Source organism: Cyprinodon tularosa, unplaced genomic scaffold, assembly GCF_016077235.1.
Source record: "Cyprinodon tularosa strain WSP-4 unplaced genomic scaffold, ASM1607723v1 ctg739, whole genome shotgun sequence".
Taxonomy (NCBI): Eukaryota; Metazoa; Chordata; class Actinopteri; order Cyprinodontiformes; family Cyprinodontidae; genus Cyprinodon; species Cyprinodon tularosa.
In genome coordinates, this window is record NW_024039495.1 from 137,271 (window position 1) to 152,975 (window position 15,705).

At 37.9% G+C, this 15,705-nt stretch overlaps 1 protein-coding gene across 2 annotated transcripts in view; it reads right to left on the minus strand.

The window, feature by feature from the left end:
- The window catches only part of LOC119773009 (neurocalcin-delta A), a 69,821-nt gene that overhangs the window by 12,867 nt on the left and 41,249 nt on the right, over positions 1-15,705 (minus strand). The window contains exons 2-3 of one of the 2 annotated variants that reach the window (XM_038269785.1): positions 13,565-13,976; positions 473-578 (exon numbers count right to left, since the gene is read on the minus strand). In XM_038269785.1, coding sequence (XP_038125713.1) covers positions 473-578; positions 13,565-13,942 — 484 coding nt within the window. In that variant the 5' untranslated portion in view covers positions 13,943-13,976. The remainder of the gene's footprint in view (positions 1-472; positions 579-13,564; positions 13,977-15,705) is intronic. The other variant, XM_038269786.1, reaches the window with a different exon arrangement.

Genomic DNA, 15,705 nt, shown 5'->3' on the forward strand with positions numbered 1-15,705 from the left:
GTCGGGTCACGGGGGTAGCAGCTTCAGTAGGGAGGCCCAGACGTCCCTCTCCCCAGCCACTTGGGCCAGCTTCTCTGGGGGAATCCGAAAGCGCTCCCAGGCCAGCAGAGTCCCTCCAGCGTGTCCTGGGTCTCCCCCGGAGCCTCCTCCTGGTGGGACGTGCCTGGAACACCTCACCAGGGAGACGTCCAGGAGGCATCCTAACCAGATGCCTGAGCCACCTCAACTGGCTCCTCTCAATGTTGAGGAGCAGCGGCTCTACTCTGAGTCCTCCCCGGATGACTGAGCTCCTCACCCTGTCTCTAAGGGAGAGCCCAGACACACTATGGAGAAAACTAATTTCAGCCGCTTGCATCCGACATCTATGATTGTTTATTATTGATAAATCAGGTTTTTTTTGAGAAATCAATTAATAACTGGATCGCAAACCAAGAGCCTAAAGAAAAACAAACAGTGTGTGAGACGCACTGACCGTCCCTGTTGGTGTCCATCTGCCTGAAGATCTTCTCTGTCCTCTTCTCAGGCGTTGACTCGTCCTCAGGCATCTTCATCACGGAGGACACCATCTTATATATCGCCTGAAGGAAAAGACACAAGTTGAGCTGAACGCATTTAGAGGGAATTGTGCTGCTAACTGAATATTTTAAACCTGTTCTGCTGTTTATACCAGTTCAAACCTGTTTAGGTGCATCTGAGGATTGTTGTACTTGTAAATGTTTCATTCTACAATCCTCTTAACAGGAGCTTTACGTGTTATGTTGGCTTTAATGAAATGCGGAAAAATTAAAAAAATTCCCATCTTTTTCTGTATAAGTTAAAGTGGATAATAAACTGAGTGGAGAGAAAATGTATATTTAGACCACATGTTTACACTCCTGTCTGATAAATAAAAAAAATTAGACCATTCCTTAAAATAACGAGCCGAAAAACAGGAAATGTCCACAAGACTTTTACATTTTTGAGTCATTTGTTAAATCTAATTCATATCTAGAAAATGTTACAATAAAATAAATTAAATTTAAATTTCTGCAAATTAACAAACTTCACCCAGCAGTTTAAAAGAGACCGTTTAGTGTTTTCAATCTAATGCCAGAACAATCTGAGGATTTTCTTGAAGCTTTCCAGAATATCCAGAATAATTAAAACATTTATTTACAGATAAACATTTATGAATTAATTTAATGAATGTGCCTGTGTGAAATGTCAGTCATTCAGTTCGCAACAAGCACAAAAAGGCTTAAATTGGAAGGCAACTGGACTTTCACTCAGTTGAAGATGTTTGGACAAGTCAGTTCTGTTGGCTTCCACCAGATCAAACTCTAGGTGGAGCGCTGATTTATTTAAGCAGCATGGAGGTCCATCCTCCTGCACACAGTCCAAGTCAGATTCAAATTGTTCTTCTGGATTGTTGTGTCATGTTGTTGGCACTGATTGTTCCTTTTATGGACACAGCGAGAACTAAAGCACAATTAATGCAGATATAGCATCATGTCAAAATGTAAACATGACAAAGCAGCCACAACAAGCAAGCATGTCTTCATTAAAAATTCATCAAAAAAAAAAAAAAAAACTATTATTTTCGAGAACAGAAAACAACTTTGAGTGATGTTTGAACTGATGCTGCTTGGGCTGTGTTTTACTCACCAAACTAGACACTGTTACTGTATCTTTCAAATAATGTATCATACATGTAATTTGGGCTTCCAGTTCCTAAGTTATTTCCATTTGGGTATGCAAAATAGGCGAGGATTTCCCAAAATGAGGTGGATGTTAAGAGGTTAGGGATGAACCAGTTTATTTCTGAGTGTTGTTGGGTTTGATATTCGCCCGTATGTTGTGTTTTGGTAAAATCCTTCTGAGATTCTCAGAAATTCCTGACACATGTAGAGTTACAATGTTTTTGGGTTAAATGAATCATATATTTACGAAGTTATATAAAAATAGAAATTTTTTTACTGCATAAATACAACATCAATCTTTTTAAGCCTTTAACTATGTTATGTTTGTCTTGCATCAAAATCATGGCTAAAGAGGTGTTTTGATTGATTCATGCAATTCCCCCTATGCCCCCAACGCTGAGTGGCCATTGTTGTTTCATGCAGAGCAGTGATTATCTGCCCCCTCACTTACTAAGAGTACAACTCTTTCAAAACCTCATCAGCACAGCATAGATGACCAGAGAAATCAGAGAAGTAGGGAAAGACTTTTAATTCTGGTTCTGCATGCCTAGAACCAGAACTAAACATGGAGAAGCAGCATTTAGTTCCTATGCTCCACTTATCTGGAACAAAATTCCAGAAAACTGTAAAAGTGACAAAAGCCTGAGTTCCTTTAAATCAAGACTAAAAACACATTTGTTTAGGATTGCCTTCGACCGTTCTAGTTAAACAGTTCAACTAAAACATATTTTCTTTAGTCCAACTGTTTTTAATATTCTTTTTTGTTTCTGCATTTTTTATTTTATTTTATTAATTTTTTATTTTTTCCTGCTTGCTTTGATTCTGTTTTATCTTCCTGTATTTTAATTATGGAAAGCACTTTGCATTGTCTTTGTACTGAATTGTGCTATACAAATAAATTAGCCTTGCCTTGAAACTTTGCTCCCACAGAAAAGAAAGTCGAGGTTCTAAGCCGGAGGTAATAATAAAAAAAAAAACTATATTAAAAATAATTCATTTATAACACTAAATATATACATAGTGAAATATTTACATAGGCAGTAAGCAAATCAAATGTTGAAAATTACTAAAGTTAATTATAAAAAAGGACATACAAACATGAGAAAGTTGTCTTTGTCTGTTAATCGCCAAAAAATGTTTTAGGAGTGAAACACTGGAGGCGTCTGCTAACAAGAAGCCATTTTTAACATCCTCAAAGCAAATCAAAAACCAGAGCAATGCAAACCCACTAACTGGAGGTTAACGCCGGTTAAAGGAATAATCCATAAACGGTTAATTCTTCACCATACTCAACCTGTCATCTCTCATCAGTCAGAGTGAAGGGTAGACTGGTATTGCGCCGCACCAGTTCATACAGACTTCATTCCAGTGTGAATTATCCAGCTTGTTGTGCTTCGCTGCTCAGTGACTAGAGGTAGACATGGATGGAGATAAACATGCTCACACACACACACACTCCCTGACAGACTATTTACCCGTGTTGTCTCCCCTGTTCTGTGTTGCATGGCAGGCTGTCTGGCAGTAAACAGTGAAATCCCAGCCCACTCTCTCTGTTTCTAATAAGAAGGTGGGTTTGAGCGGAATGGGGGGTGACATGCAAACACAGGAGGGCTGATTGGATATTATAGAGCAGCCGGAGCTTCATGAAGATGTTGATTATGCTGCCGATTACACAGGAGGAGGATGGCTGAACAGGCAGGTCAAGGAGCTGAGGGACAATCGTCAGTGACACTTAATATCAGGCCTTAATGGTATTATCCGAAATCCTTCATACTGATTTCGTACGCCAGCTTCACTGGAAGAGCACACTAGAATGAAATCACATTTCTGAATCCCTCATTTGTTAAAAGAAGTGAAATGGTCTTAGCAAAGTGTGGCGTACACTGTATGATTTTTTGCCATTTTCGGGACGATTCTCCAGTCGTGTGAGAATTTTTCGATCGGTCCGACTTTCAGCCTGATTTGTGCGTCGTTTAGTGTACAGGGGGAAACGATCAGTCTCTCACGACCACCTCCCGACCAGCAATGGTGAGGTCTGGAGAAAATCAAACATGTCTGAAATTCAGTCGGCCGTCATAGGGTTTGCACCGGAGCATTGGGACGCAGTGTGAGAACATAAATCATGAGCAGTGAACGTTTTCGTCACAAGGTTTGAGCTGCACAGTGCATGCCCGGCTTAACAGGACCACATCGTTTTTCATTTAAACAAAAGAAAAAAATGCATCCAACATACATTTTTTAATTAACTGGTAAACTGGTAAAAGTGGAGAATTTTTTTTTGTTTCCCAACCCTAAAGCTGCGTTCACCATAGGCCTCTAACAGCCCTGCTGAGGTCATGTAATCAGTATATGGAGATCAGCTCAGGTTGGAGTACAGCAGACCAGTGGATCTTCACTCTGACCATGGGGACATCCGCCCTGCAGGTTTTAGATCTGTCTCTGATCCAGCAAACATCCAGGAGCCTTTTAGTCACTATTTCATTTCAGTCAGGCATGTAGCCACAGAGAGACATAAAACTCAGGAAAGAAACAGTAGAATTAAAGTGTATGGATGATGAGTTTTCCTCTATTTGACAGTCCTTGTTAGGGTTGTGGTGCGTATCTCCAGCAATCTATGGGTGAGAGGCGGGGTACCCAATGCACAAACACAATCACACATAAGGAGAATGAATAGAAGCGAGTTATGTTTTTGACTGCGGGAGGAAGCCAGAGTACCCAGAGAGAACCCATGCATGCACATGGAGAACATGCAAACTCCATGCAGAAAGACCCCAGAACCTTTTCGCTGCAAGGCAACAGCGCCACCCACTGCTGAGCCTATGAGCCTATGGGCTGCACCTCTGGAATTTGCTAAAATACAGAAAGTCAGAGGTGTAGCCATGGGCCACCCCACAGCTTCTGCCTGTGAGGGATCCAATCACGGATACTCAGCCCAAAAGGAGGATTCTGAGATTAAATGTGAGTTTCTGAACTGTGGGAGAGAATCAGAGAGAACCCCATGCAGGAAGAGCACAGGGCAGAATTCACACCTTCTTTCTGCAACACAGCAAACGAACACCTGCTGAATTATTTATGGTGCCAAGCGAGGCCCCTGTGCCACAAATTCAAGAGGTGAAAACCCTAAAACGTTCCTGTTAAATTTGTGGTATAAAGATAACATTGATCGTGTCAATGAAGGGAATTTTTTTGCCACACAATCCTCATCTCGTTAACTTTAAAACAAAATAATTTTTAAAAACACAATATGGCGGAGAGACAAACGGGGAATCCTCAAAGTTAGAAGGTGGAATTTTTTTCTAATCTGGATCTGTTTCCACGGCGAAAAGAAAGGCTTATGTTCCTCTAATCATTCAGGCTTTTTCTTTAAACAAAACCACAGAAACAGTGAAACACTCTGTGTTTATATAGCCTTCCTTTTCAGACAACTAGCACAGTCAGACTAAGAAAAGGCTTTTCACACCATACCCGCAAAGGATGATGTGATGGAGTATTTTTGTAAAGTTGATACTCACGCTGTCTCATTACACCCGAGAACCCTGAAACGCATCTTCCTGTGACTCGCTATGATCCAGCCACATCTTATTTTGTATTTGACCTACACAGTGATGCATAGTTATAAAGCAGAATAGAAATGGTTTTCTTTTTACATGTGTCTAGCCATCCATTTACTGATAGACTGATAGACATAAATAAAATTAACCCAGAAATCTCTTTTCAAAGCAGGTTTTAAACCTTGACCTCTGAGTTATGTTGGTTGCTAATGAAGCTACTCTGCAGAATCTGTTAGTTCAATCTCTAACGTTCTGCTCTCTCTGCTTTTTCTCATAGTAGCTTCATCTGGTCTGTTCCTGTTTGGCTGTGACTCCATCCTGGAGATAAATATCAGCTGTGCTGCTGCCATCCACACAGTTGTTTATAGATATTGGAGATCAGCCTGTTTTCCAGTGTAGTCCTGTTTCTCTGACTGTGACTGGCTGGATGTCCTCTCTTCATCCTCTGACATGGGAGCTGGCCCGGAGCTTGTCTGCCTGGCTGTGTGTTTCCTGGAAGCGGCTGCCTTTTACAGCTGCTTTCTGTATCTCTGCTTCTGTCTCCTTGAACCCCAGTCGGCCTCAGCAGATGGCCGCTCACACTGAGCCTGGTTCTGCTGGAGGTTTCCTTCTGTTAAAAGGGAGTTTTTCCTCTCCACTGTCGCTATAAGCATGCTTATTCTGAGGGATTGCCTTCGAGTCAAAGCGTTGATGCAATCAACTGGTTTTCCTTACATAGAAAACTTTAAATCAATCTGACTTCATGATCTGGTGATTTGTAAAGTGCCTTGAGATGACGTGTTTGAATTGAAGCTATAGAAATAAACTGAATGGAACTGAATGTTGACATTTGAGATTCTTGATTATTAAGCACTGATTAAAGAGCTTAAACAGTAGAGTCTTAAAGCTCATCCTCACACCAAATATCAACATGTTTCCTATGGTAACTAAATCTGAAAGTTCTCCTCTATTTCTTCCTGTTCTTCTTCTGAATTGTGTAAATAAAGTGTTGTTAAATTCTGTAGTTTCTTCTGTCTCATCAGATGACCAGTATGAAGAACAATTATCTTCAGCCCATCTGCTTTTCTATCAACAGTCTTTCAGGACTGAGGTAGATCTTAACATGCTGATGAGTGGATCAGGCAGTTTTATATTATGCTCCAATTTTTCGCCATTGTCTGAAGAAGAGCCATCCTGGCTCTGATCTGTCCCATTCAATTACTCCCACAGCAAGGCTAATTATGAGCATCAGCGGCGTTTACACACACTCTGCAGGAGAGAGCATTAGCCAGTCAGAGAAAGCTGCAATTCTCAGCCACTGGCAAATGGAGGCGAGGGTATAATGAAACAGAAACACAACAGAGGGAAGGATGAAGGGGTCCTTTGGGTGAAACATTTTGAAAAGTGGCAGCAGTCATGCGGCTGTAGCTGATATTACTGGCCACAGAGAGTAACATCTGAAAGGCATGTTTTTGTAGAGATGATTTTGGAATTTCAATCAATAACTGGTAAAAAAAATTCCTTCAAACCAGGTGATTTTTAATGCCGAACATACTTCAGAGGTGTTTTAGTTGCAGGGACTTTTTCCTGGGAACTAAGGTCTTTCTCTTTTTCCAGACGTGATAAAGAATAATTTTACTATAATGTTGCAGGAAGCTGGAAGCCATCGCCACAGCTCCTAAAGCTGACAGCTGGACAACAGAAGGGCTGCACCTATTGATAAAATAGAATACTTTTAACAAATCAGTATTTTCTAAGATAGAAAAGTAACCTTTTATTGTGCATTTTAAATAAATTTACACACACATATATATATATATATATACATACACATAGTATATAGACATTATTATGTAATGAAAATCCCTTTATTGTCCCACAATGGGGAAATCCATTGTCTGCATTTTAACCCATTCCCTTGGGGAGCAGTGGGCTGCCATCGTGCGCTGCCAGGGGAGCAGTTTCGGTTTTGCTCAGGAAGCCAGAGTGGAGGCTGTGGGGATCGAACCCGGCCTACTTACAACCTTCTCAGAACACAACAGTCTGCTCTAACCCACTATGCCAACACGGTCGACCCCGACCCCCCCACTGAATAGTGATATTTCTATGAAATTACAGATGCATAAGTCTTATAGTAGAGCAATACTTGCTTTATTATATTCAGTTTGTTTAAGTGAAGCAACTGTGGGGAGGAGCGACTAACGTGTAAACTACCCTAGACCTCAGACCAAAGCAGTGACCAACTCAGAGCTTAAATAGGTTGGAGGTTTTTCACATGTTTTCACACAAGTGGAAAATTTCAGAAAGCAGAAAATGATCAGAGGTGTGAATACTCCATTTAGTGCTAAAAGCCCTCAGTATATTTAGATAAAAGTGTTTTATAGCGGCAGGATCTTCTGAAATGTTATAAAATAATGTAACCATCATTTTAATGGCATTGATAGAATATCAGGACTTTTATGAAACTAGCAGTTATCTAGGATGAGGAACTATCTTGTTATTTGTATTTATTTGTTGGATAAAAACATGATCAAAAATTCTGTTAATAAATTGATAATTTCAAATTATACTTGTTTACATTTTTCATAAGTTTCAGTTTTTGAAAGTTTAAAAAATGAAATATGAAGGGATATTAATATATATATATCTATATATAAAATGTAGATTGGATTATATTTTGCTAATTTTATGTATAAGTTAGAAAATGCAGATTTGACTTTAAAATAAAGAAAAGTAATTCTGGCACTTCATTTTATTGAACCAAGCTGACATTTCAAAAATGTATGTACACATTTTATTCCTGGGATATATTTCAAAATAAAGTTTTAAAAAAGTATTTTCTTATTCGATATAATAAAATATCAAAATGACCAGAGCGAGAAGAAAATGAAAACTCAGGTATTTCTATTAATGAGTAAAAAATAAAGCTGTGACTTTAAAATGAAAAAACGTTTCTGTTAATATAACTTTCAACTTTGACATATTAAAATGAATCCTGGTCACTATTAGATAGCAGGGGTTGACGTCAAGGATTTTTACCCCTTGCCCTTTGGGCAAGTGACTTTCACATTTCATTTGCCCAGAAACAATTTTTACTTGCCCTGTATAATGTTCGATAAATATAGTTCCTAAAATACATTTTTGTATATATATCAATGAAACATGTTTGTTTTTTAAATGTTTTTTGTCATTCAGTATTTTTTTACACGTTCCTGGTGTGTATCTGCATGCGTCAGATAATGAACTCAAGCCTACATTACCGTGTTAACATGCTTTTCAATCCTTCCTGCACATTCTTTTCAAACTAAACTTTGCTTTAAACTGTTGTGTGCTTGGAAAAATATAAATTCTAATGTTTAAAATCTAAAAAAAAAACTTGGCAGTTAAAATACTTAAGATAAATCACAAGACGGAAGTCATTGTCACAAATGAATAACTTTTATTTTAGAGTCACAGTATGTTTATACAAGATAATACTATTAATATAATGTGACTTTTCTAGAGAATCATTATACATAGTTATTTTATACAGGGTTTCCACAGTCTTACGTAATTTCAGAATTCCCTGACTTTTAACTGACTCAGGATTAGTTTTCCCTGACAAAATAAATGCAGCCGTTTGTTGTTTTGGTAACTACATCAAAATTACCGCTAGGTGGACAAAAATCAAGCCATCTGGCGGAAAATCACCCGGCTTTTTCAAATCACACGAGAATGTGTACATAACAAAAAAATGGCGCCGGCAACTTCTGGGTCGTTTTCATTGAATGTCGGTGATTTTAAAGTAATTTTGAGTGATAAATAATTTTTTTTGCAATCATTGCACTTGCCCGGCAGGCAAATGTAATGAAATTTGTACTCTCCCAACAACAAAAACTACTTGCCCCAGGCGATCGGGCGATGGTTAACATCGAGCCCTGGATGGGATATTTTGAAAATCAAGGACAAAATGTTATTTTATTTTTATTGATGGAAATGTAGATTGATAGATGCAGATTAATTTACAAGCTGATCGATCTTGAGGAAGGACATTTTTTTTTAGATTAGATTACAACTTTATTGTCATTACACAGGTACAGGTACAAGGCAACGAAATGCAGTTTAGGTCTAACCAGAAGTGCAATAGCAGCAAGTGCAGGATAAATAATGGTTCCATAAATACAGGACATGGGTTTCTACTGAATAAGTATAGAGATGAATACCATTATAAACAGAATCTTACTAATAGATGAATATATATATAGATAACTAGTGTTATGAACTAAATTTACAGCTGGATATGTACCAAATGAAAAAGCAGTTTAGATTATTTCTTTTTAAATTGTATTTTAAAGTTGTAAAATGAATGTTTATTTTGATAATGAAGCATTTTATGAATCCACATTAATTAGAAAATTGAGAGGAATTTGCATCCGTACAAAGGAAGATCAATTTGCTCTCCTAAGATTAAAGGAGAAATCTAAAGCTCCTGCGCTCTAACTAAAGTTATCCACTTTATCCAGGAAGTAAACAGACCCAAGCTCCTCCATGTGAGTTACAACTGGACCAAGAGAGGAACTTTTGCTAGTTAATTGCATAAATAGCAAATCCTAAAGCTGTTATGGTTCTCCCGTTTTTGGACTCTGAGTTTTTACATTTCAGTTATTCTGTTTCGTTGACCTTTGGTTTATTTATATTCAAGCAGTCTTTAGTTACTCTCTGCTGCCCCCTTGTGCTTGTTTCCTTTCCCCTTGGCTTCCTTCTAGTTAGTTCCATTCACACCTGCTCCTTATTCAGCTCATTAGTCCATCCTTTGTTCTGTTCCCCTTATATACTCCACCTCTGCAGTCACTCAGTGCTGGTTCCTTTTTATTAGGTTGCTTCTTTATCTCTGGCTCCCCACGTGAGTTTTTCCCTGACGTTTGCTGATGTTTTTGGTTCTTGTATTTTTTATTTGGATTTTGCTTCATTAAACTTAGAAGAACTTATCTCTGCATTTGGGTCCTCAAGCAACCTCGCCCCCTTGTTGATAGTGATAGGTTAATGAGGCATCTTGAAGCCAAACTGCATTGATACTCATATTTTTTTTTAATAATATGTTGAGTAAAAAAATGTAAATAAACTAAGAGTTAATTTGAAAGTAACTTTAATTCAGATAATTTGAGTGATAACTAAGAGGAAAAGGCTGAAAATTAAAATAAAAACGCAACGCCTGAAACGTTCCTATTCCTTTTAGGCTGCTGCAAAATTCTTGATAATTTCAATTATAAACAGAAAAAAGATGAGACATTTTTTTGTAGCAGTTGCATCCTGCAGAGAGATGCTTTTTATACAGTTTAGTGTTTCAGTCTAACATGACTTTCTTGAAATGACTCGTGCACAGATACAGTGCTTTGCTCTACGGGCTCGACGCATGCACAGAGGCATCGGTGTTACTGGACTGATCACTACTTGTTAAAAAAAATCATTGTTATTTGACCTTTGAGTGACTAAGTCTGGCACAAAGCCTCTGAGTCAGTCTGAGTCTTTGTGGTTTTGTCTTTGCAAACATTTAAAAACACAACAGGAAAGTAAGCAGAATGTTGAAGTCTTTACAGTAGAACTGCTAATTAAAGCTTTCCGTTTACTTCTCAGGTGGTGTAATGTTAGAAAATTTGATCTAATTGAATATCAGGGTCATAGACCATTCAGGAACAATCCTCCTATAATCTAATAACCTAATCTACTCATCCGCACACAAGCTTACATGCACTCATTATCAGCAGGAATGTCATATTAATTTGGGCTTTTTCGTTATTTTTTAAGCTGTCATTCACATTAAAAACTAGTTAAGTTTATATCTTCCCAAACCAGGTTTTTGGAAAAAGAATTACTAAGGCTGGATATTGCTTTAATCTTTCAAGGCTGGATAGTGGATGTTGGATTAAAAAAGGTAGTGCCATTTAAAAACAAATCTAGAAAACTTTGAACCAATCTGACTGTATGATCTGGTTGAATTGTCTCTGTAAAGAGCCTGGAGATGACGAGTGGTGAATTGGCGCTACAGTTACGCTATAATGCGGTTCACCTTTCACAGATTGGCATTGGGCATCGTGTCCTACATTCTGATTGGCTGAACAGTCTCCATGCATCTTTTCTACCAATAATGTGTCAGTAACGTTACGGTTTAATATACATATACATGTACATAAAACAGCTCGTCATATATGGTCTGTTTGCCTCAAACTGATCATATCAATGCACATTTTTTCACCATGGTTTTTTAAATACAAAATGACAAAGTTTGTCTAAGTCTTGTCAGATTTAAGTTTGTAAAAACCATAATGTCGACAAAACGTTCTGCACCGACCAAGGCACTTGCAGATGGGTCCAAAAGGCTGAAGAAAATTCTAAGGATTGCAGAAAAACTTCAGACCATGCAAAAGAAGGTTAGAAGCTATGCAGCTGTAGGTCACCATTACGGAATTAATGAATCTTACGTTCGTTCCATAAAGAAGGAAGAAAATAATTGAATAATGGAATAAGGATGGCAGCAGGTATAAGTTTTAATTAATAAAGATGCGAAAAGGGTTGCAACTGTCCGCAACAAGACCATGGCAAAGATGGAATCTGCATTTGCGTTTTCTGGACTAATAAAAGCAGAAAAAAGAACATTACGCTGGTATGAATGTCATCTGCACTAAAGCTAGAACACTGTATCAAACTGAGAGCGATGACAGTCATGACAGGGAAGAGTAGGAGGATGTAAATACCGGGTCATCAAAAAGTGCTGTTCATGCATTACCAAGCACATTTAATGCTAGCAAGGGCTGGTTTGAAAAATGTAAGAAATGTTTTGGACTTAAAAATGTTTATCTGCACGGTGAGACCTCCTCTTGCGATCATTGAGGAAGGGAGATGTGAGCCTGAACAAGATTTTAATAATAATTGTAAATAAGTCTTTTGGGAATGTAACGCCAAATGAGGGATCACTGTATATACATAAATTGAGTTGAATTGAACTTTATGGGTATTTTTTAAGCTTTTGATTGATATAAAAGACTGAAGAACATCAAAGAAATGTTAGAAATTCAAAAGAGTGTCACAAATATGTCCTTTCATTTCTTGTTTCAACTACACAACAGTATAGCATGTTAAAATAATAAAAACTGTATTTCCTATCCATCCATCCATCCATCCATCCATCCATCCATCCATCCATCCATCCATCCATCCATCCATCCATCCATCCATCCATCCATCCATCCATCCATCCATCCATCCATCCATCCATCCATCCATCCATCCATCCATCCATCCATCCATCCATCCAGTCCCTCCTCCACTGGAAGACATATACAGACTTACTGAGTTATCTTTCAGAAGCCATGTGGCAGGAAGACTCCCATCCTGCTCCATGTCTTTAAGAACTTCCTGTCTCTTTCCGGGGGCTGAGCTGTATATCCTGTTCTTAAAATACTAGCTGAACGAGTCAAACTTAGGCTGCAGCAATGTTGGCTAACAGTTCTGGTCCCAACCAAAGTTGTGTTTATTATATATGTGTGTGTGCAGGGGCAGAGCTATAGAAGAGGGTGGCCACCCATAGCCAATCATTGGTCACCCCTATGGCCACCACTACCAGGCGATCCCATGTGGACATAATTCACAAAGAGTAATATTTTAAAGCGGAGTGCTCTAACAAATTTGATATTTTAATTGTTTCAATAAACCGACACCAAAATTACAATAATTTGTGACTCAAATCAATATAGTAACATCTAAGATGGTAAATATTGAATTCATACTCTTTTTAGAAAAAGTTTTTTTGTTTTATGGGAAAGGAGAAAGGCTATGAGAATTTGAAGTAATCTAAGAGTCTTTAATGCAATTAGAAATGAAAAAAACAACTTATTCCATATAATGTAGGTATTGGTATATGTAAGTATTTATATTATGCACAATAATTATGGATTAAAGTATAGTGGAAATTTTAGCCCAGAAATGCAGGCAAGAAATTACAATAGATTTATGCTACTACCACAACTTAAAGCTGATTGTTTACTATACCCTGTATTTAGACAACATGTAATTGTAAATTAACACATTTATTTATTAGTAAAGGCTTTCATAAAATCTAGCTAGTCTTTATTTGGAAAATACTGATGATGTGTTTGTTCATTTTCCTGTTGGAAAAGTGTAGAATGTCTGTGATGATCTGGAGCCTGTCTGCTTTCGGACACCATTCTGTGGATTAGTCCCTGCCTGGCCACCCCTATAAAAATGTTCTGGCTACAACGCTGTGTGTGTGTGTGTGTATGTGTCCCCTAAACATTATAAACTGGTTAACAATGCTATGTGTGTGTGTGTGTGTGTGTTGTTTTCCACAGAGACACTGACCTGCACAATCTCCAGCATCTCAGATTTACTGATGTACCCATTCCCGTCCAGGTCGTACATACTGAAGGCCCATTTCAGCTTCTGCTCCAGCTTGCCACGTGATGTCACACTTAAAGCGATTATAAACTCCCTAAAATCTATTGTCCCATCACCATTAGCATCGAAAGTGCGAAAGACGTGCTCAGCAAACTTGGAAGCATCTCCGTATGGAAAGAAGTTGCCGTAAATCTTCTTGAACTCCTCCATGGAGAGGTTCCCGCTGGGGCAGTCCCTCAGAAAGCCCTTATACCACTCCTGGATCTCATGCTCAGTGAAGTCGGTGCTCTCCAGCAGGTCTTGCATCACCTCAGGACGCAGCTTGCTGTTCTGCTTCCCCATGTCTCGTTTGTCCTGTCGGGCACTCAGCTCGCTGCTGGGAGACACAGAGGAAAGAAGCGGTTGATTTCAAACTTCACATGTTTCTCAAACAGTGAATTTTGACATATGTATTTTATAAAATTCATGTAAAGAAAAAGATTGGAAGATATATTTGATGAAGTCTTGTTCTAAATAGAGCATGACTATTAGGACCAAAACTATGGGACGCTTAGTGCTCTGCTATCTGCGTAAGGCTATGTCACACTGACATCACGTATTTACCATTGATTTGCCATATTTAGGTTGGATTAACTATCTGGAAACTCCAATATAATTCTGTGTGAGGGTTCAGAGTGGTCGGCTAATTATGTGAAAACATTTCCTTAAAAGCAGCCAATCATAGGCAGCCCTTGTTCTGCGATTAGCTCTGTCATCATGGTATCATATATCTGTACAGTCAGCTTGTTGGCCTATGAGCAAACTGAAATACATCAAGCAGGCCCTTGCTTAAAACCTTCTAAGACTCTGAGGTAGCATCAGCCGTCTTCTACTCTGTCGTTTGCTGGGCCCCTGGCAGCGTAGAGCGGGACAGAAAGAGACTGAACAACCTGGTAAGAAACACCGTTTCTGTCCAAGGCTGCACTCTGGACCAAGCTTCCATCCATCATGGACAACACCTCTCACCATCTGCACCAGACTGTAGAGGAGCTGAGCAGCTCCTTCAGTGAAAGACTTTTACACCTTGTTGGTAAAAAGGAGTGCTACCACAGGTCATTCATCCCTGCTGCAACCAGTATCCACAATGCAACACTACAACCGCAATAACTCAGCAATGTATAATGTGCAATTAATATTTGATAGTCTGCGCAATAACCTGTTTATATATATATATATATATATATATATATATATATATATATATATATATATATATATATATATATATATATATATATATATATATATATATATATATATATATAAATATCCATCTATATAATTACACATGCAAATTCCCTGTGCAATAACCCTGTTTAATAATCTAAGTATAAAAAAATCTTTCATATTTGGACGCACTGTATATACTGTATATATCCCATGCACCTTTTTCTTTCTTTTGCACCTTCTTCTTTGACTATTGAGCCGATGTAATGATTAAATTTCGCCGCTGTGAGATTAATAAAATCAATCAATTAATCAATTGATTGCACTATATGAAAAAAAATAAAAAATTACTTACAGATATCACAAATCACCAAAAACATACACGAGTAGATTGTGTAAAATGTTACCGGTATTAACTACTTTGCTGATGAAATAACTGAGTTTACATCCTTTCTGTTGTATAAATTGTCTTTCTCTCCCCTACTTCTGTCAGTCCATTTTTGATTTGTAAATAATTTTGGTTTTCAGTTTTCATTTAGTTGTACTTGTGCAGTATATAGTGGATAATGTAAAGAATGACACAAGTAAAATACAAATAAACATTCGATCGTATTTTGCCAAACAGCTCTGAGCACATCCAATGATGACCAATGATGAAAGAGAGAATGTAAACACATCTAGTCTTTCAGCAAAACTACTTTATATTTTGTGCGGTGTAGTTTAATATAGCTTTACTTTAGTAGTTTAATGAAGGAAATTAGGTACATTTATTCACATTTGATCCGACTGGAATGAATTCCTTTTTTGACTTGTGTACCCCTTTGGTTATTGCAAAAGTAAAATGTACAACAACTGATTATAAAATAAAAAACTATTGTACTCAATCTTTTAACTGGAGT